Source organism: Hyperolius riggenbachi, chromosome 3 (genome assembly GCF_040937935.1).
Source record: "Hyperolius riggenbachi isolate aHypRig1 chromosome 3, aHypRig1.pri, whole genome shotgun sequence".
Classification (NCBI taxonomy): domain Eukaryota; kingdom Metazoa; phylum Chordata; class Amphibia; order Anura; family Hyperoliidae; genus Hyperolius; species Hyperolius riggenbachi.
Window position 1 is genome coordinate 155,413,768 of NC_090648.1, and position 23,070 is coordinate 155,436,837.

General features: G+C 42.4%; 1 protein-coding gene across 4 annotated transcripts in view; it reads right to left on the bottom strand.

Moving 5' to 3' along the window:
* Positions 1 to 383: 383 nt before the first annotated feature.
* MCTP2 (multiple C2 and transmembrane domain containing 2) overlaps positions 384 to 23,070 on the bottom strand; it is a 268,191-nt gene continuing 245,504 nt past the window's right edge. For all 4 annotated transcript variants that reach the window (XM_068275141.1, XM_068275139.1, XM_068275142.1 and 1 more), the window contains exons 20-23: positions 17,784 to 17,893; positions 12,722 to 12,831; positions 10,744 to 10,841; positions 384 to 5,459 (exon numbers count right to left, since the gene is read on the bottom strand). In XM_068275141.1, coding sequence (XP_068131242.1) covers positions 5,391 to 5,459; positions 10,744 to 10,841; positions 12,722 to 12,831; positions 17,784 to 17,893 — 387 coding nt within the window. In that variant the 3' untranslated portion in view covers positions 384 to 5,390. The remainder of the gene's footprint in view (positions 5,460 to 10,743; positions 10,842 to 12,721; positions 12,832 to 17,783; positions 17,894 to 23,070) is intronic.

A 23,070-nucleotide genomic window follows, 5' to 3' on the forward strand; every position in this document is an offset into this window, starting at 1 on the left:
ACAAACAGGACACAGGAGAGGAGAAAGAGATTGAGGAGTAGACTACATTGGAGGTAAGTATGACTTGTGTATGGTTATTTTGACTTTTAATTTTCAGTTCAGGTTTTTTTAAGCTGCAGTATAGCAAAGCAACCACAAGATGTCACTGTAAAGTGTAAAGTGCTGCAATGATCTCTATGGTATTTTGATTTTTCAGTATTATCTCTGTTTCTCTCTGTACTAAGCTGCATTGCCTGATGGTGGTGTATGATTTCTCTCTGCATGTTTTTCTTCAGTAAAGAGTTCTATCTTGTTATACTGGGTGCCTATCTGTGTGTTCCAACCATTCTTCCCCATCACAGAAACCCAGAACTTTAATAACTACTACACAGTTGTTGTTTTTTATTTATTTAATATAATTTCACGCAGTCACATGTATTCAGTATGTATAAATGAGAATTTACAATAAAAATATTCTTTTAATTTCAATACAAAAATACAATTCTAGCCAGAAGTAAATCCATACATTTACAATTAGGTAGCATTTCACCATGAACATGCTGTCCATTTTTTATCTGAAAGCATCAGTCTGATCTTAAAGTATATCGTAATTTTTCGAGAACGGCACGTGGGTTAAAGGAACCAATGAAATTGTAAAAGAAAAATGGCATATACATTGCTGCTGAGGTCACTTTCACTCATTTGATGTAAAATACTCCAGCCACGGCCATCTTATAGCTTTGCTTTTATTATGAAGCTCGTTGCACTGGAGTCATCTGGAATTTCAGGTACTCCTTTTGTACCAGCGTGATTGTAGTGATGCAGGAGAAGTTTACAGAAGCACGCTGTAGCTAGATTAGGGCAAGTGTACATAAGTGTGGGAATGGCATCCATGCACTGTTACAGTCAGCGCAGGCCGAACAGGAGGCGTATCTGCTACCCCAGCTGCTACTTGTAGAGCTCAGCCTCCCTTCCAGCAACACTGAAGTGGTGCAGTGTAAACAAGTGTGTACATATACATTATGCCGCCGGGAATTTGGGCACATGGTAAAGCTAAAAAACGGCTCACCCTGTTTCTGCAAAAGTCTTGGCAGCATTAATTGCTATTCCCCCCTCCAGGCCGCCATGGACTCAGAGATAAGATTTAAATTGGCTGCCAGCTATTGCTGGCTGCCGAATTACAATGTTTTTGAAGTAATTTGGGTGCCCAAATTACTGTCTGAGCGCCTCTTTAGCTGTAATCCCTATTACAGCCTATGGTGGAGCCAGCTGCGCTAAAATCTTCGGCACTGTTTTTCTTTACTTTGTCACTGAAGTCATGTAGACTGAGGCGTGAGAGCACAGTGCAAACAAGGAGAGTAAGACCTCCTATAGTAAGGTTTATGAAACCGTGCTCCACGGCTCTTCAGTGATATGAAGAGGGCTTAATAACCTGTTCAAGCAGCGATCAGGGAAGCTCCTCCTCCTCAGGATGCGCAGATCACAGCCGTTTTCTACTGCCTCAGTACACCTACTTGCTCCTATAAATGTAAATTCTGGTCTGCACTTTTAACCCGCAGCAGATTTCATACCTACTTCTTTGGTTCTAAGTTAAGCATTTCTTCAGATAGATTGGAAACCACCAACTCCCAAACATGTAAAACCAAGAATAAACACCCTACAGTAGGTAAATTAATAAAAGCATTATAATTAGAATTTCCTTGATTGGAATGGGAAATAAAAACTCAAATGCAGTTACTTTAAAATATATTTTAAACACGACTATGCAAATGTTACAGAGATCATGGTAGGATGCCTAGGCTAATGAATTACACGTACCTGGGTTTAATGCAAAGTCCTATGCACCTACTATTCCAGTTAAACTTATCCATACAAAGCTAAAAAACAATAGAATCATAACTGTACTAGGTGGACATCTAAAACAAATCACTGCAGCTTTCTAAGATTATACGTTATCGAGATACTGAAAATACCAAATTACTTTTTAGTACATAGAATGATTAAACGTTGGCACATGCTTACATTCCTGTGTCTCTCAGTTCTTTCACTAGTTTCTAGAACAGACATGTATTCTCCACTCTGGGTTAGGATTGACTAATTTCACCTGCGTAATTTCTCCTATTAGAGAAATCATAAAAAGGAGAAGTGGGCCTGACACACTATGACCTCACTGGTCTTCAGACCCTGAATGGTTAATCACTATGATCATGCGTTTCTCTTAATTACTATTTTAGCCTATTTAGGAAGCGGAAGTGGCATAGTTACATGATTGTGGGTCCCCCCTCCCCCAAAAAAAGAAAAAACCCTACAAATCAGTCACGTAATCAGGAGTTCATTCTTCTTCATAAACAAGAAAAGTAGATGATGTTTCCTAAGGCCCTTAATGACAACCAAGTAAACTGCCCCTTTACTTCTAGTGCAGTATGGGAGAGTGAAGAGAAATTCCTGTGTTGTTACCAATGTACTAGGATTTAGAGAAATGCCAGACAAACATGAGGGAACAGGTCTTTACACATTGGACTGGAGAAAACTGTTCTAGATCCCCAAAACAGCATTTTAGCAACATCACTATCATAGTCCTTTGGTTTGTTGTGCTTATGCACCTGCGTACTGCTGTTGGGGCACCTTTTCTAATAAAAATTGCCTGTAAACTAGGGTTTAAAAACCCTGACTAGTTAAAAAAAAAAAAAAAAAAAAAAAAACCTCTTCATAAGATTTTGTAGTGTGCTGAAAAGTGCTCAAAACTTATTACATAAATACATATTCATATTTTACATCATTATATACAGTTTGGCATGGCAGTAAGGTGCAAATGCAAACTTTTATTTACATTATAACTGGTTGAGCTTGGCAATTCTGTATACATTAATATATTGTGTACACATGCACTGTATAAGCTGTAACAAGAGATCACAAACTAAACAGAACATTTGGTCTACAGCAAAGATTTGACTTTCCATTCTCTAACCAGCATTATTATAGCCCATCTAAACCAAAAACTGATCAAGACAAATGTTATGAGTAATCATGTTGATGCATGAATACAAACTGTGCACAAGAGTTGCGCTGTAGCTTCAGCTTAACACATCAGCACTATGATCCCTTGCGAGTTCTAACAAACTTGCAGGTAGAGGTAATTAGTGTGTAGGGTTGTACGGGTTGGTCAGCCCAGAGGATGTGAGCCTGCTATTGGTGGAAGAGGTTACGACAACAAACTGAGAGGACGAGGGAGGTAACATTCAGTTACCTACGCTAGATATTATGGTCGTCCATGCAGGAGGTAACAATATAAGTTTAGTACTCGTGAGAGCTCTGGTCCAGGTGATCAAAACAGACCCTTGAGGTTGGTGTCAAGGTGTCGCATTATTAGGTCCAAGATTATCCCTTGATTTCAGTGGAGGTATGCCAGAAGCCAAACAGTGGTGGAGAAGGCCAGAATAAAAGTAAACAGGGCAGTGTCCAAATTGTTTATTGGCCATGGTGGTTTGGTGGCTTGATACAGTATGTGACTGCAGATGGCAGGAGCCTGTATTTCCATTTCGACGGGGAACACTTACAAGACGTCTGGCTTGTTCAATTAGCTTCTTAACACGTGAGTAAAAAAAAAAGCATATGACCTGTAGTGGGCAGGTCTAAGGAGAGAAGTGTCACTTCGGGGGTCACTTTTCTGGCAATTCCTTTGCTAGAGGAGGTGGCAATTAATAGGACTGACTTGCTAATTAAAATGGTGTAGAACACCAGTGGACACTGGGAAAAAGAGTGACCTTCTAAATGGTATGATGTTGGTTGGTGTATAGTGTGTAGCCTAAGGGACTCCTGTCTCCCAAGCCACTAAAGGAGGCTGTGTGTTGAAGTTTCACACAACAAAAAGTTGTAATGGGCTCCTCAGACTCCACTAGCAAGGGCACAAAGACTGTTATACAGTGTTTTGTGCTGATTTTTTATGTAATTTTGTTATTAACTGTTTGGTTACTATTTTACGCAGCTGTGACAGACAACAAAGTAACACTCCAACATTATGTGGTTAGAATTATTCTGTGGCGGTATGTTGAGTGAGTAGAGCATGGCTGTTCATTGCTGCCTTCAGATAGGTTAGTTTGTGGTAAAGGGGGGAGAAGAGAATAGTTTTCATTAAAGGGGGTTGCGATGGCCGAGTGTGAGCGTTTCAAGCAAGGACGGGGACAAAATATATATATGTCTGATGAGCAAATGTGCTTGTGGGTGTCCTGCAGCTCATTTCCTCTTCTCTCTGGGTACAGCTATAGGGCAGGTCATCAGGTGCGACTACCTCTCTACAAAATGAGGAACAATAGCTGACAGCAAGCAAGCACAGCTGCAAAAATAGTTTTTGAATTTGAGAAGTGCTGTTTCAAACACAATATCTATAATTTAATACAATATACTTAGAACTTTCATTAAGCAGCATGACTACTCTTAAAATTTGCCTTGTTAAAATTTTGGTTTCGCTGGGTTGTAAATTAGAAAGGTTATCAAATGAACATCTTTCAGCAACAGGTCTATATTTTGTTGACACGATCTTTCAGCTGTTAGTAACAATATGACACCTCATACTAAACATGCATTTAATGCTGTATACACGTGGAGGCATAAAGCGGTGGGACAGGTTGGTTCAGCGTCTGAGGCCCAGGTCTTTGCATGGACCACATCTAGCTTCTTATGTCACTGTTGGCAAAATAAAACTGATTTGTTACAGAAGGTATCCAGATGGGATGCAGACTCACAAAATAGCCAACATGGCTTTCAGATAGGAAAAGTCTATCGTCATAGACCCTGGCAAATGTAGAGCCTATATCTGATTGGACAGTGCACTTATTCTTGCTCCAGTTGCAGATGTTCTGATTGGTCCAGTAGTCTGAAATGAAGCAGCTAGGAAAGTGCTGCAACCATCATGCATCTTTTTAAGTAACTGCCTATGTGCTATTCTCCTAGCAATGGGTCTAGACGGCTTTATTCCACGCTATTCCACACTCATATGGTTAAAATGAATATTTGGAGGCATTTAGCACATTAAACTCATGTTAGGGTCCTTCACAGGGAAGTGTTAAGGCCTCAGTCAAACAGTCTAGTATACTTGTAAATTGTATTCCCATCACAAAATAAACAAAAATATCCAACATTAAAAAAAAATCTGTCTTATTACTTTCTTTCTTGCTATTTTTCCACTTAAGACCTTCATTCCTAATCCACATGGAAAAAATCATTGGTACAAAAATGAGGCTTAACTGAAGCCAGTCAGAAAAACCTGTTTGGTTTATGAGCAGTTCCAGAAAAATTCTAAGGGGCAACCGGCACCCCGAGCACTGTTCTTCAGACCGAACAGTCAGTATAGTCCTGGCTGGTGACGATTTAGTGCATGACTTTCCCCACAAGGAGTCAGGTAATGGACTCCGTTATAAGCCACTTCGCTTCTTCCTAAGGGCACCTTGGTTACCGCAAGGTCTTAATTCGGCATACTGCACCTGTAAAAGTAAACAGACATGACGTTTGCTATTAAGTAATTCAGGCTTTCTACAGAGTGAGATAATGGCTCCCTAAGGAGACACTCGGAGAATCTACACAACACTGCGAGTAATGAATCATCTTCTAAACATGAGGAACACTGAAAATTAATTGGTAGACAGACTGGAGTAACTTCTACATGTGCAAATATTAAGTGCGGGTCTTATTTTAATGAGGCAGAGGGGCTTCTAACAGATTTTAGCAATGGCAAATAGGTGTCCTTTTACTGACTTAAGGCTATTACAACGAACTGCACAAGTGAATTAAAAAGCCCCCAGAGAGCAAACAAAAAAATGCACATTAGTGGAATGTAACAGCCAGGGTACAATCCTATAAATAAGGATGACAAGCAGAAAAGCATACAAACAACAAGTTAATTCCATAAGCTTCCTCTTGCTGCTTTAGCTCTAAATTTACTAGAGAAGGTTTTACATTGAATTAAATCGGAGGCTACCTTTGCCGAAATAAAGATCTGTACAACACATAGCATGCTTACTACATACTGTGTCAGCAGCCTGTGTCCAGATTTTTATAGAAGAATAATCTGACCAAGCCATCTTAAAAATGACTAACCAATCGTAATGCATTCTAGAGTAGTAGGCCTGCCCCTTTTCTCCTCAGTATTTTCTGTGGTTGCTGAAAGGCTTGTGCAATTCTTCCCACACCTGCAGCAGACCACAAGTTTACCTCACAGTAGAGTCTGGTTTAAGGTGCACACACATGACCAATGTCTTTCTCCCTTAACAACCATGAGTGGATCATTAAAGCAGACCTAAAATCAGAACGTCCTCTCTGCTCTAAAAGATAAAAAGCACAATAACCTTAAACAAAAACATTTCTTTGTAACAAATCCTAAAATAAATCTGCACTGTTTCTACTTCCTGATTCATGGAAGCAGACATATTGTTAACATCCAGTGCTTTCAAATAAGATTATCTGGCAACTCTGCCATGGCAGTCATGTGACACAGTTGGGAGATATAATTACAACTTGTGATTAGACACAAATGAGGGGGAAATAAACAGGCTAAACTCTCTGAATACAAACAGGGTGCATTTCTCAGTGTTCCTTCTGTCCTGTGCAAGAGTTCAGGTACACTTCAAGGTGACAAGGTTGAGGCACAAATGCTATGGGTTGAGGGTGTTATGAGGGTGCATGAGTACTATGAGAATGCTATGAGGGTGCATGAGTACTATGAGAATGCTATGAGGGTGCATGAGTACTATGAGAATGCTATGAGGGTGCATGCCTTCTGGCCACCTAAAGACAAAAATAATGTGCTCGTTCATTGCTTTGGGATTCAGCATGCCACATTGATAATGGACACTTGTACGTGTTAAATTCAGCAGAGACAATCCAGGAACAATTTTCTTAGCTTGGAGTTTTTTCTAACATGTGTACAAGCCGTTAGGCCTCTTTCACACTTTAAGTGAGTTTTTTTTTCTGCAATGCAGAAATGCATTAGAACTGACAGCCCTGTTCATGTAAGTGAATGAGCTTGTTAAATCCTATTGCATGTTAGCATCCAGGGAAAAAAACCTTGGCGCTGCCTGCTTTTTTTTCCCCATACATCTGGGCTTTTGTATTGAAATGAAGTATTAGAGGCCGAAAACACACACAAAGAAACGTGTACATAGTTACCATCAGGGTTGCCAACTCATCCCTTTAATTACTGACACATATGAATTATACAGGGTTTGTGGCTATTTAGATGCAGTTAATGCACTGGTTATGTGCAAATAGCCCCAGAACCTGTATAACTTAGATGTGTCAGTAATTAAAGGGATGAGTTGGCAACACTGGTTACCGTGCATAGTTAATGTGGTTGAAAAAAGACATTTGTCCATCAAGTCCAAACAGAAAAATAAAGAAGAAAGCATTAGGCACCTTTCTCTCTTGCACACTTACATATCCCACTTGCTAGAGGGGAAGGTAAAAAAAAAAACCTTACAAGGCTTGGGCCAATCAACCTTACATGTTATGTCTTTGGAAAAATGCTTAGCAAACAGTTTATATTGTGAAAGAGGTCTAATTGTTCGCTGTAGCACTGTAGTCTGAGGTGAGTGGGACATATTTATTTCCTTTTAACCTATTGCTGACCGCATCACGCAGATGGGCGTGGCGGCAGCAATAATAACAACTTTAGGTTTCTTTTTAGGTTCACAAAAAATAAAATAAGTCCATCATAGCAAGGATATTTTCAGATGGAAAGCAGTATACTGTACTCCTTATACTGAAAAAGAAGCAACAACTGCCTCTGTACTGATGAGGAGGAATGGAAGGCTGAGTAAAAACCAATGCCCAACCACATAACACTGTTTCATTCACTCACTGCACCACCAGATGTACACTAGCTTATATACTGCAGACATAATCCTTATTTTAATGTCAACAGACAATTCCCAGATATTTGTGGATGAGTTTTCTGTCTATCATTTCATTTCTGAAAGACTAATAAATCAAGTTCTTTCCTCTGAGTTGAGGCTCCCTCCTCTGCCGTCTGCAATGTTAGCAATGGCCCATCAGCTGGCTATGTGACTCTCCTCAGATCTACAGCAGACTGCAGGTTTCCCTGACAGCTGCCAAGTTTGCTTTAAATACATCAACCTCCAGAGTAAATGCTGCAGACACACCTGAAATACCCTCCTTTCCAGTGGAATTCTTGAAATGATGTTCCCTATGTCTAGGCACCAGAGCTGGAAGTCTGGGGACGCTGATAAGTAATAAAATGCTGGTATCAGTTTTAACCCTACCTACCTACTCTTCCTGTAGCAAGAAAAAACAAGTGCTTCTATCTGACAGATTTCCCCACACCAGTGAAACCTATGAACGTATCAGGAAGTCAGGAGAAATTTCTCTAATGTGCAAACAAGCAACAAAGTCAGACAGAGGCTAACTTTACAGGTAAGTATCACTTTTGTAATAAAATTGCAACAAATTTAGATCAGTGCTACATTTTGTAATTGAATGCTTTTAAAATTATCTTTCTGTCTCAATTTGCAGTAAGCTCAAATTGTACTCTCTAGGAAACCATGGCAACAGTACTTTGTCGGGAGTACAGACTGTCCATAAATTCATAATTAGCTGCATGAGCAACAGACTGCACAGAACTTTGGTACTCTGTTACTCTTTTTCAACTCCTGCACTAATGTACTGACTAACAGCAGACTTAACATTTTGTTAGAGACACTGTAGAATCAGAGCTGAATTATCCACAAGGGGTGAATAGACATGCACAGAGACATTCTTGCCTTTGCCAATGACAAGAGATGAAAAGCTTCTACTGCTCTCTGCAGTGAGGATAACTGATTTTACACACAGGGAATACTTTCAAATTGTTACGCTTGGTGGTATATCCTCCACGGTCAGCACACAATGCGGATTCTGACGTGAAGGAGGTACACACGCTAGCACAAGGAACCAGGATATCCCCAGTTTAGTGGAGGAGAGGACTGACTCCAACAGGAGATGTGGCGCACAGAGCAGGCGTAGATCCGAACAGCCACAAACAATCCTTCCACTGTAGTGGCTCAGCGCAAGGTAGCGCTGAGTGCATAAACCAGAACTCAGAAGATCAGGACAGGTAACAGAATAAACGCTTGCTTAACTAGTCTCTGCTTAAGTGACAGCAAACGTCCAAGACAAGACAGACTGGAATGAGGCAGCCAATGCGATTGCAGCGGTGGCGTGCCTCACAAGGACAGGACAGAATAGCCGGGAAATAGAGTCAAAGAAGGCAGACGTAATCCACACAAATATACAATAGGTATGATTTCCTAGCGTATCACGATTACAGCTATCAATGAACTACAAACGACTAACTGACATATGTATATATCGGCGATAAACAGATATATGACATAAGCAAGGAACACTAACTAAGAACTGGAGCAGGACTAGGAACAGGACTGAACTAGCTAAGCACGGGTTAACACGATACGCGCAACCTACCAAAACGTGCTGGAAACTGACTGAACACAGGATATAAACAGTTCGAGTACGTATATATCAGCGACACTGATGTATTAACGTAACACGAATACAAAGAAAATAACAAACGTGCTCGTATGCGTATATATTGGCGATGAACCGATATATGACGCAAGACAAGCAAAGTAACAACTTCTGATAACAAGAGCAAAACTAGGAGGACTCGCTGACCCCTTCGCAGGAGTCAGTGCAGTCCACACGGACTAGGAATGAGGTGGGGGCCGGACAGAGTAACAGACAGAATCTGAGACTATGATAGCCCATGGAACACTGCAGGAAGCAGTCCTTTATACTGAGGTCATCCAATGGGAGCAGCCAGCAGTACATGCTGCAGAAGTGATCATAACACAAATGTTCTTTTATGTAAATAAGAGTAGTTACTGAAATTTGAATTTGAGAAGTATAATCCCACTTTAACCACTCTGCGACCGCCTAATGCAGGACGGCGGCTGCAGAGTGACGGAAGCTCGCACTCGCCCTAGCGTAAGCTTCATAAATAAACAGAGGGGGGCTCCGTGGTCAGCCTACCAGCCGCAATCACTGTTCAAAGCTGTAAAAAAAAAAAAAAGGCCATTTTTCTTTTGTACACTGCTGCGTGCTAGCGCAGCGATGTACTGGGGACAGCTATGTCACTGAGATGTCCCCTCGAGTGGCGCACAAACTGATCCCACTCACAGGCCGAAGCCTATGTGATGTGATCACAGGGGTTCTTCTCGGGGGGGGGGGGGGTTATAAAGAAAATAGATTTTATTTTTTTAAAAAATACAATAAAATTGATTTTAAAAAAACACAGATCACAGCAGCAATAAGATTCCACCAACAGAAAGCTCTGTAAGGAGGCAAGATTAATTTGGCTGCAAAGTTGTATGGCTGTGCAGTAAATTGTTAAAGCTGCAGAGTGCTGATTTGTAAAAAATGGCCTGGTCACTAGGGGGGTGTAAGCCTGTGGTTCTCAAGAGGTTAGAGCCATGAAGGATCGAGGAACAGAGTGTGAGCAAGAACTACCCAATGAGCATTACAGAAAACACACAAATACATATGGCCTCCTTTTCAGACTGCCCAAAAGTAAAAAACCCATTTCTTTTCTTGGATTGGGCTTTCAATCAGCTTTATCTCTCTCTGAAACCAATGGTCATTTCAACATACAGTTTTTACTAAAGATACTAGGATCAGACTCTTTATGTCGCTATTGAGGGGTAATATAAAAATCAATTCTGAGCACCACTATAACAGTTAAAAAGAAAACACATGTACCTTCTGAACGTCTGATGGAACTCTGGAGAGGAAATCTAGAAACTCATTATTCTCAATGGCGTATGGGTTCCGAAGCTTCTTTGTAAATTTATTGATGCCTGTGAAGAAAAATCAATTTGAGCTTATTTTTCCTTGAGACGCAATGAATGCCAGCACATCAGCCAAGGTAGTATGAGCAAATTCACAGGTTAGAAATGAGTGTGAAATCCCGGTGTTCTGCTTCTGTGCCGGTCACATGTTAATTCATCAGCACGACAATGAAAAAGAGAGAAAATAAATAAAATGAACACCCACGTCTGCTGCACTCTGATTTACACTCCAGTTCCTGGAATATTTAACTTCCATTTTAAAAACCTCATTAGAGCCATCAGTGTGAAAACAGCCATGTCACACTACATGCATATCTGTCAGACGCCGTACAAAATGCTGGATGAGCCTCTGTAGGCTTACTTACTATGGAGGCTTTACTGCTCTATACCAGCAATAGCAAATTACAGATTGCTCTAAATTAACACAAACTTTAAAGGACTCACGATGTGAATCCTAAAAAAAAAAAAGTTATGTACCCATTCCAAAGAGCATTCCTCCTGGGAGACCATCCGTGCCCCCCCCCCTCCCCCCCTTTACTTTCCAGTGCTTTATTGCCTGTCTCCAGAGCAGGGTCGCCTTATCTGATGTACATCAGGATTGCCGCTTTAAATGTATTCCTGAGCAGTTCGTATAGCCACTAGTGCAGCTGCGCAGGTCTTGAGCTCTGTCCACCCCGCGTCCGCTCTCCTGGCAGTCTCGTATGTGTCATGTGGGTGGGCTCACATGACAGTCATATGACTGGGCCAGGGCCGCGAAGGTGCTGTGGCCGTCGACTTGTAAGTTGGCTAAACAGAAACTGCACCGCAGTGGGGAATGGATGATCGTTGAGGACTGGTGCGGGTCAGGACAGCTGCAGGGGGCTGGCTGAAATCCCAGGTAAGTTAAACTTTTTTTTTTTTTATATATACACATTTTCAGGTCTTTAAGCAAGCTTCAGAGACCTAAGATTTCCCCAATTTGAATATTACTGGTTTGAGCTGTGACTGGGGGTGAAAGACATGGTTCTTGGTAAGGAAGATAAAGCAGAGAAACCGAGAGCCCAATATAGTGTAGTATGTATTGGATCAGGGAGAATTAGTGTAGAGTAAGTATTATACTTACAAACATGGGTTACCGTTTAGGCAACCACTATATAGGCAGGTGGGGAGATTAGACCTGTCCCCACTCAGGAATAAGATGTCGCTCTCTGAAGAAGGAAAGGAGGGTTTGTCACCCTTCCAACCACCAAGGGTGGATATCTTGACAAGTAGATGTACAGAGGCGCCAAAAGGATAAAATATGCTAAAATGTTTAAAATATTCGGGTGGCGGCGGTGGACCGGCCACTCAGAAATAGACTCGATGCTGTCGCTTAAGATAAAGACAATTTATTCACATACTCCATGAACAGAACCGCAACGCGTTTCACGGGTATATTCCCGCTTCCTCAGGCAATAAACAGATAGGAGTACACAGTACAGTCTCAAGGTCACGAATAGCGCCTCTGAGAGGCGCTATTCGTGACCTTGAGACTGTACTGTGTACTCCTATCTGTTTATTGCCTGAGGAAGCGGGAATATACCCGTGAAACGCGTTGCGGTTCTGTTCATAAAGTATGTGAATAAATTGTCTTTATCTTAAGCGACAGCATCGAGTCTATTTCTGAGTGGCCGGTCCACCGCCGCCACCCGAATATTTTTAACATTTTAGCATGGTTCTTGGTAAGTGATAGCAGTAGCTGCTACCTTGGTGTCTATGGCATTGCCCAATGGTCATCTTTTACCACTACACTCTTCCTTCCCTTTTGGTTGATCCCAGGATAATGATGAAAACAGCTGGTCATTCTGGACATCTCATGTTGATTTGCAGATAAAACCATTTATAATTAATTCACAATACAAGTCACTTACCCCATAGCAGTATGATGTACCTCAAAGGTATAAAATACATGATAATTGTGGCAACAAGGAGTACAGAGCAGGCAAGAAGTGACAGGAATGGAACACTCCAATTAAATGTGCTGCAAAAGGAAAAAAATCCATTTAGGCATGATTATATACATTTTTTGATTGAACTCAAAAAAAGAAACAACATCTTGGAGATTGCCAATCTAATAGTGGCAGTGAATGTAGGGCATACATTACACAATGTGTTGCAGATCAGATTAAAGATTAACATCTTGATTTTGAGTAAATATCTGGCCTACCACTCAAAACCATTACCGGTACGTATTAGACAAGAAGAATGATAGTGCTGTAACCACCACCAACTTTGTACTGCCAAATGCCCTATAAAGCTATGTGATCCTTGATTGCGCACTGCTGCCGCCACTTGTCTCAGCTACGTCAGCGCAGCAGAGACAGGAGCTGTGGAGAGAACCAGGCAGTCATGGCTTATTTAGTGGGACGTGATTATCAGACAGGGGTTTCAGTGGTTCACATACCACAGGAGAGCTGTAGACATACATCAAGTGGTCTCCATCCTAGAGCTGTAATATGCAGCTCTGATTAACCACCCTGGCGTTCTATTAAGATCGTCAGGGCGGCTGCGGAAGGGTTTTTTTTTAATAAAAAAAAAACTATTACATGCAGCCAACTGAAAGTTGGCTGCATGAACGCTCCGGATGCGTTCTTCTGATCGCCTCCGGCGATCAGAAGTAACAAGGAAGGCCGCAATATGCAGCCTTCCTTGTTTCGTCATGGACGTCAGCCGACGTCCTGACGTCAGCCGCCTCTGATTCAGCCCTTAGCGCTGGCCAGAACTGTTTGTTCCGGCTACGCTGGGCTGGGGCGGTTGGGGGGACCCTCTTTCGCCGCTGCACCTGGCGGATTATTTCCAAATAAAATATCGGCGCCATACATTGTCATAGGGACATAATTTAAATGGTGTAATAAGCGGGACAAATGGGCAAATAAATACATGGGTTTTAATTATGGTAGCATGTATTAATTTCAAACTATAATGGCCAAAAACTGAGTAATAATGATTTTTTCCCATTTCTTTCTTAATATTCCTGTTAATTCTTAGCAAACTATATCACTCAAAGAAAGCCTAATTGGTGGCCGAAAAAAACAAGATATAGATCAATTCATTGTGATAAGTAGTGATAAAGTTATTGGCAAATGAATGGGAGGTGAAAGTTGCTCAGATGCAAAAAATAAACAACCCTGTGGGCTTAAAGAGAGTCTGAAGCGAGAATAAATCTTGCTTCAGACATCATAGATAGCAGGGGAATGTGTGCCCCTGCTAAAACGCCACTATCCCGCGGCTTAACGGGGGTCCCTGATCCCCCAAATCCCCTCCGTGCAGCGGGGGAGCACTTCCGCATTGGGGCAGGGCTAACCGCCGCAGCCCTGCCTCCCACGCGTCTATCCGACGCGTACCTCCGCCTCTCCCCCGCCCCTCTCAGTCTTCCTTCACTGAGAGGGGCGGGGGAGAGGCGGCAATGCGCGTCTGATGGACGCGCTGAGAGGCAGGGCTGCAGCCGTTAGCCCTGCCTCCAGGAAGAGCAAAATTTACGACCAAGTTGGTCGTTGATTTTGCAGGGGGGGTTTGGGGGTGAAGGGACCCCCGTTTAGCCGCGGGAGAGCGGCGTTTTAGCAGGGGCACACATGCCCCTGCTAACTATGAGCTCTGAAGCGAGATTTATTCTCGCTTCAGAGTCTCTTTAAGTGGTTAATTAACTGCATGTGAAAATAACTACAGAGGAGGTAACGTAAGGACTGAAGTGATAAGATAACTCTCTCACTGTGACAATTTATCACTACACCTTAATAAGGCAAGATCGATGTGTGGTGGTAAGTTTTCTCTTGCCTTATTATCTCCAGCATGATCTTAGTGAATTGAGGCCAATATCTGGTTTGTTTCTTCAACAGCCACTATTAGTGAACATTGCTGGAGAGTGTCTCACTGGATACATTATAACACACACACACATACATACATACATACATACAGCAACTATGCAATAAATTACAATGGCAGCTTTCGGAGCAGGTAAACTGTACTTTGGGAACTTGTAATTTGTAAATGGACGATAGTACTTGTGTACAAAAGCAAATATGATAACTGTATGGGTAATAAAGTAGTAGGAAAACACATTTCTATTGAATCTTATATCAGAGTTTAATCCCATTTTAAAGTGCTCTTTCAGAAGTGCCTATAGACATAAGATCATCACCTAATCTATCCGACAACGTAAAAAGGCAGATGTTATCCAGGTTCCATGCGTACCTTTTATAATTATTATGTGCTGTTTATACTAATCCAGCATACAAGAAAAAGACACGCTGTACTATTCTGCAATGTAACAACAAAAGGTGCTTGTAAGAAAGGCAAATCTCAAATGCACAAAAACTAAAATTCTACAAAACAATGGGATCAGGGACATCTTAGAAGTGGTTGGTCCCACAAAGCAGATGAGAGATCTGCCTGTACTCGAGGCATTCTGCAGCCAGGACTCCAGTGATCTCTCTCATTGACAGATCTGATGGTGGTTTTGTGCTGTGCGTGATGAAAAGCCCACTTCTATGAAGTGATGTTAAGCAGCTCATTGTAGAGCTGGAATTGTCTGTATTCGATGGGAGCACTACCAAGGTTTGGGAGCGCTTGCTTTCACTGTGAAGCTAACTCCTACATTCACGAAAAATAGAATGTGGAAGCCAGATAAAGGTTGAGACATACAGGGCTATATTCTGAACATGCTATACAAATGAAAAAGAACGCTGAGAGCAAGATGGTCTGTGTGAGCACATCTCAATTCAGTGAGAACACTCTCACACCTACGGACATCACTGAGCACACACTGACAGCAGGTGCCCCAGAGCTCATGTGGTTTCTAGTTGCTGGTCCACCTCCCACAATCATTTAAGTGTTCTGTATCGTACTGGCTGCTTCGCAGTGGCTCTCTCATTTGCAGCCCCACGGCACAACACTTTACTCAAAATAAACTGCCTGCCAGAGATGCATGCTGACCAGGAGACGTACCGTGTAATCAGGGGGGAGTTTAGCCAGGCTCCTTGGGAGTTTAAAAAGGTTGCAAAGTATTTTTTCCTTGAATGACTTTAGAATCACTTACATGAAAATGCCAAAGATGAATAAGAGCACCAAAAACAAAGGAAAAGAAAGCTAAGCTGCAAGGGAAGTCTTCAGCATCTTTAAGAATGGTTCTAGATAACACAATTAATGAAAACGATTTGCCCTCTTGAGGAATTGGGGATAGAGATGTTACAAGGGAACTATGACAGCTGTGGCCACTTAGAGTAGTTCTAATTACAGGAATTGTCTTCTTGCTGACTGCACACATTCACCAGACATAATGTACGACCCAACCCACAAAACCCTGTCTATACAGGTCCACAGAGGCCCATCCTCAAACCCACAGGAATCACATGACCCTACCATCCATTCACATAGCATAGTCCTCCCAGCCACATTGCTGTGATCTCAGTGCCAGGAGGAAACAATGAGAGGAAGTTTGAGTGACAGACTAGCCAAGTTCCTTCCCACAATTCCTCATGCCCCAATCCAGAAGTACCATATCTGATCCCCTGATAACCAGGGCTGTGGAGTTTGTACAAAAATCATCCAACTACTCAGTTTATGAAAGCACCGACTCAGACTCCAGGTACCCAAAATTGCTCCATCTCCTCGAATGACTCCATAGCCCTTGCATGGCTATGGAGTGGATACAAAAATCTCTGACTCCAACTCTTCAGTTTATGAAACCCAAAAACTGTTCCAACTCCTGGACTCCGACTCCACAGCCCTTCTGAAAACGCCAGAGCTGGGACAAGGTCCTCCAGCACCCAAGGCTGAGACACCAAAGTGCGCCCCTCCACCCCTCCCACTCCAACTGTCACATACGGATTGCTATTAGAGTTAGAGGCGCCCCAGGGCCCCCAACACCTTAATCTTTAGTTATCTGGCTTGCAGCCACTGCCATGTATCCCCTTTTCTTATTTCTCTCTGCTTCACACACAATAGGGGAATAATAGCTGAATGAGCTCCTACACTGCGCCCTGAGGCTGGAGCTTCTCTTGCCTCTGCCTCGGCCCTGGAAAATGCCCCCTCCTTTCCCGGGGATGGCAGTTCTCCTGAAGTGGATGTAGACCCAACAGGATCCCTATCACTTTGGAAGTTCACATTTGTATGTCACTGCATGGGACTTGGTTATTAAAAGTCAAACCACATTTAACCTCAGACACACAACCATGGGAGACCAGGGTTCGAATCCTGGCTAGGTCAAGTACTCAAAATTCAGTAAGGAGTTCAAGGCAAGACTCCCTAACACTGCAGGGTGGCCTCTTGAGCGCGTCCCAGCGGCTGCAGCTCTTGAGCGCTTTGAGTCCGACAGGAGAAAAGCGCTATACAAATGTTCGGATTATTATTATTATTATTATTACTTAAAGTGAACCTCCGGACTAAAAATCGACTTAGCAGCACTGAAAAGGCTTGGTGTTTCTTTAACAGTTTCACAGTATCAGAACTTTGTTTCTCTTATACAAGCCTCACTTTTAGCTGCACAGAAGAAAACTGCCCAGGCTTTTTTCCCCTGATGCTGTGCAAAGCATGATGGGATTTCTGATGTTGTTCTCGTTCTGCTGTTTTGGTGCAATTTTTTTTTTTTTTTTACATTTTGAATTTGACATTTAAAGCCTAGCGTGTGCAGCTGGGAGGGGTAATCAGGACACAGGACAGTTGGAACTGAGTCTCCTGCTCCTTGTCATCTCCTTTCAACCAAAAAGATGGCTGCCCCTATGACAAAGATGGCAGCCCCCATGAATCACAAACATTTGCCTGTTCTTTTAAAACAGAGTGGGTAAGAGATTATATTACCTATATATTCTAATTAACATAACTAATGTAACTTGCTGATAGTATGTTAGTTTAGGCTGAAGTTCCCCTTTAAGGATGCAGTATTCTGCTGCAAGCATTTTTTTTATACATTTTTAAGACTGGTAATAAACTTACTTCTTGATGCGCTCTCCAAAACACGCAATCTCTTCCAAAACATTCTGCACAGTGATCACGATGTCTTGTACCATTTGAATCCTGTCCCTGATGCTTTTTCTCTCAGACTCCTTGTGAAGAAAGAGAAAAGAAAAACGTATAAGGTAGGGGAAAAAAATGGCTACATCTGTACCAGAAGCACCTTACGACCAGTTCTGCAAGGTATAGTGGGGAAAAGTTCTGGAACTTTTATAAGATTGTATAACTACATGGGTCACCTTTATATAATTTAGACGATGAGGCAGACAGCAGGGAATCCATTCTAGTAAGCCTACCAGCAGCTGAATCTGAACAAGACTGGAAATCTGCTATAAGTTCTTAATCTGTTAACAGCCACAAATGAGTTATCTCACTTTAAGACAATGCACTGCTTTTGTCTTCAGACTGCAGAACTCCTTGTGCTGTAAATTCTTGACTAGCTTTGATTTCTCTCTCCAAACAGAAAATGTAGAAACTGAAAGCAGAAGTCCTCTTTTACTGTCTCCCACTGTCCCCTAGTGACAAGTGGCCATTTATACACATTGCAGCAGTACTAATTAGAAGCTAGGAAATGTAACAAAGAAGAAATAAAAAGTGCTAAAATAAATTGGCCTGGAGCACTTGCAAACCTCTAAATAGATTGGCTGCTAGAGGGTTAAGGTGCCTATTAACAGTGCCATTTTTTGCAAACGATTTCATTCGATCTGAATAATCTAATGAAAATACAAAGATTTTATTCAATCCACAGCATAAAAAGATCCAAACAACTTATTTACAATACCAAAACCAGCTATGATTGCATGTATGTAAAAAAAAAAAAAAAAAAAAAAAAAAAGGTTGCCATGCCAATCGACCAGTTCTTTACAGAAATGAATGATAATGCTATCATTTAGGATTGATTGGTCCATCAGATTATCCATTTCCCTACAATTCAATCAGAATGATTCTTAGCTGTAAACAGACTGTATGTACTATCTGTTATTTGTGCTAAAGAGACAGCAATGGTAGGCAGACTTCATGGGGTGTTCAAAATGACTGCAATTACGATTTGATTTGTCCTTATATTTTTAAAGGAACAAACTAGGTATGCATTAAAGCAATACTGCAATAGATTAGCCATGCTATTATAAGTTCTTTAAAGCCACATTCACAGTAGGCATTGCGTTCTCTGTGAAAGCAGGAACACAATGGATCGGGACAGCTGTACATTACGCTCACATTGCTTTGGGTACAGTGAAGCATACGGTCAATGAAAAGTATGCTTCACCCTTACTATTAATGCACTGCATGCGGTGCTTTACCATACTGCCACCCGTTCGTTATACTGCAATGCTCCCGCTGCACTAAGAGCATCGCTATAGGTGGTGCATTGTAGTGTGGTAAGCAGTGTAACAAAGTCAAAACAAACACTTTTTTCCCAGAAAGAATGCCTCCAAGGGTTAATAGTGATATTTGTATTTTGTATTGTGAGGCTTGTCAGTGTGCTGCACTGAGTCACAGAGAGCTGTCAAGCCTGCTGAGAGTGTTTTATTTCTGACTGCAGGAGGTAAGAATGGTTCATTGCAGAGGGAAGAGTCTATGTGCAAAGTACTCTATATGGACAGAAAGCTGTGCATTAGAGTAATATAGCAGTGTTGCTCTTACAGGATGGACAGTATATTGTATTATTATGCAAGATGGTAGCTTCTAGTTCTAGCTGCTGTGGGGGAAGTGGGAAGAAGGACAGGAAAATGACTGCTCAAGCCAAGCCCTCTTTGTATGGCTGTCAGAGTCATCAGGTCTATCAGCCGAGTGTCTCCTAGAAAGGAAACCACATACTCATCACCGTCACGCTGACATCAGGGGACAAACTTGATTACCACGGATTGTATATTCTGTGTCATACTGTTAATTTAAGTGTAAGTATATTTCCCATGTCCTTGACGAAGGGGACACTGCACAGCCCCAAAATGAACATTAGTTAATCTAAGCAGTGGCATAACTACAATTCATGGGGCCTCCCAGCAAAACTTTGATGCCCATCACAGCCTTGGGGCCCATCTCCCAAAAATCATAAAACAAGTGTGGCCATTGTGAGCTTCCCCCCCATATCAAGTGTAGCCACAAAACAAACGGATGTAAAGTATAGTCCTCTGTATAGGAGGAAGGGAAGGTTAGGAGATGGGGCCCTTACAGCTCTGGTCCCCCCAGCAACCAAAGGGCGGCTCCCCTCTAGTTACACCCCTTTATGAATACATGATTAAATATTATATCGGTGGAAACATTTCTGCCCATCATATGGTTGGTTAAACATTGATGTATTTATCTGAAGCCTGGAGGGCCCGATCCCTATTACTGTCTTATCAGTCAAGGTGGCACCCATTACCATCCCATAGTGCAGGTATCCATAAAATGTGGGACACAGCAGCCCCCTTGGAAGTGGCAGCCTAAAAATCTACAGTGGGGACACAGCAAGAATAAGGACCTCATATACACAACAGGAGGAGCGCACACTAGAGACATAAGCACAGGGGAGGGGAGTGCAATCTTTTCTCCACAGATTTAGATTAAAGTGGACCTGAACTAAAAACTTCATCTCTGCTGCAAAAGCTAAGCAATAACATACTATCCTTAAGGCCAGCTTCGCACTGCATATTGGCGGTGTGTCAGCTGCATCGCACCGCCAGAAACAAGCCTTTGGGGAATAATAGGTTACTATGCCTATGACTATCACTTGACAATAGTGTTGGGCGAACAGTGTTCGCCACTGTTCGGGTTCTGCAGAACATCACCCTGTTCGGGTGATGTTCGAGTTCGGCCGAACACCTCATGGTGTTCGGCCTTTTAAGTTCGGGTTCGCCCCGAACTTCTGTATGCCCCCGAACAGGGCCGAACAGGGCCCCTGTTCGGGCGAACAGGGCCCTGTTCGGCCGAACAGGCCGCAATACGGCCCCCCTATGGGGTCGCAGGCATAAGGGGGGAGCATGCCCCGATCGCGGGGGGGGTCGGAAATTCCCCCCACCCCCTCCGCTAGCGCTCCCCCCTCTGCCCGCTTCCCCATTCAAAAGTTTCAAGAAGTACCTGTATAGCGGATGGCCTGGCAGTGGGCGGCACTGTGGAGTGAGGAGGAGGAGGAGTCCGGAGAGTGACGAGTTGAGGGAGGCCGGGCAGCGGGCGTGAGGTCAGAGAAAGGGCGGAAGTTCCGCCCTTTCGCTGACCTCACGCCCGCTGCCCGGCCTCCCTCAACTCGTCACTCTCCGGACTCCTCCTCCTCCTCACTCCACAGTGCCGCCCACTGCCAGGCCATCCGCTATACAGGTACTTCTTGAAACTTTTGAATGGGGAAGCGGGCAGAGGGGGGAGCGCTAGCGGAGGGGGTGGGGGGAATTTCCGACCCCCCCCGCGATCGGGGCATGCTCCCCCCTTATGCCTGCGACCCCATAGGGCCCCCAAAATAGGGATGTTCGGGAAGTTCGGGGTTCGGCCCGAACATGCCGAACATCTCGGCCATGTTCGGCGAACTTTCCCGAACCCGAACATCCAGGTGTTCGCCCATCACTACTTGACAATCAGGCCACTGGGCCAATCAAAGTGCAGCAATATCTGTCTTTGGAACTACTGGACCCGCTGTGCTCTGAGTGGGTTCAGTGGAGCGGTCGTTAAATGTAACGAAGCACTCTTTAAACTAACTGAGCCCAGTGTAATTGGACTGCGCATGCTATGGCTGCATAGTGTGCGCAAGGAATTATAACAATCCCTGTAGTCATTAAGCTGTGCTGCTGTAGCAGCGCAGCTTAGTGAATCAAGCCCAAAGCGTTTTTAGAAGAGATTTTTCAAAGAGATTTTCTAGGTATGCCTAGAGATTTTTGGAGTGATTTTTTTTTAGCAATTTTTTATTTTTTTATACAGTAGAGCTGGATGTATACAGCTTTTGTAAAAAAAAAAAAAAAAAAAAAAAAAAACATTGAGGCTTAACATTGAGGCTGAATTGCCTCAGAAATTAATCTGCAGGACCTGCGTTTGCATTTTTGAAAAAAAATCACATGGCTCTGGTGTGATCCATCCAAGAAACATTAGCCAAGTGCTTTTGAAAGCGCTGGCATTTTAAAAAGCGCCCAAAAGCGTTGTAGGTGTGCACCTGCCCTCTCACTGTTTCTTGTTTGTTTAAAGTTCAACTGCACGAAAGTTCAAGGTGTCATTATCTCTAATCTGTTTCATAGTTTAGAGTATAGTTTGTAAACTGCAATTATTAGAGAATGATGCAATGTTATAAAAAAAAAGGTTGTAAAATTGAAAATGAAAACCTGAGACTCTTTTCTTTGCTAATAATGTTCCATTAATTATCTGTACTACACATACAGTTCATTATATCATAAGCTGTGTTTCGCTTCAGTGTCACTTTAAAATCCTGTTTTTATCAATTAGCTGCTCTGCAGTGGCAGCGAGCTGACTCATCTGAAATCAAATTACAACTTGTGATTAGACACAGATGAGGGGGAATTAGACAGGCTAAACTATCTAAATAAAAACAGGGTGCATTTCTCTACGTTTTCTTTCAGTCCTGTGCAAGAGTTTAGGGCCACTTTAAACTCTAGTCTGGAGTTTTACTTTAACATTTGCAGATAGATATGTGGTTTCCCAATACATAGATTTCTGTAGTGGAGATTTAGGACTTTTCACTTACATAATCAAACCAAACATAATGTGACAAGGAGAGCACAATATTAGCTTTTTGCATATGTATGCGTTTTATTTATTTTTTATTTTTATTCTCTACAGCAGCAGCAGAGAGCAGCAGAGCTGGCAGATAATATGCCTATATTTGCCCCTTGTTATTCCTTCCACTGACAGAGTCTGAGCAGCCAGGACAAGCCCACTCGTGCTGCAGCATGGAGACATCATCTGGCAGTGCCATCGACATCCTGCTGACTTTATTTACACATTTCAGATTGAACCAAGAAATGTGGTGATAACACAGTTTAACAAGCACAACATTACTTGTACTGAAACTATCATGCTGCTTGGGAAGAGCAGGGAGGATTCAGTCTGAGCAACACAATAGCAATCACATGGCTTGTCTTCATTTCCCAACACACACAGAAGTAGAACACTTTGTTTAGAAATTCCAGCCCAAAGAGTTCCTTATGCTACTGAAGCATCAAATCACACAGCCAAACTGAAACTGCGACTTTAATAAAATGGTTTTAAGTGAACTGTTCCATTTGGAGGAGAGAGTTCTTAAAATGAAGTTTCCTGTGTAAGAAAACAGATGCAAAGCTTTGCACTTCTA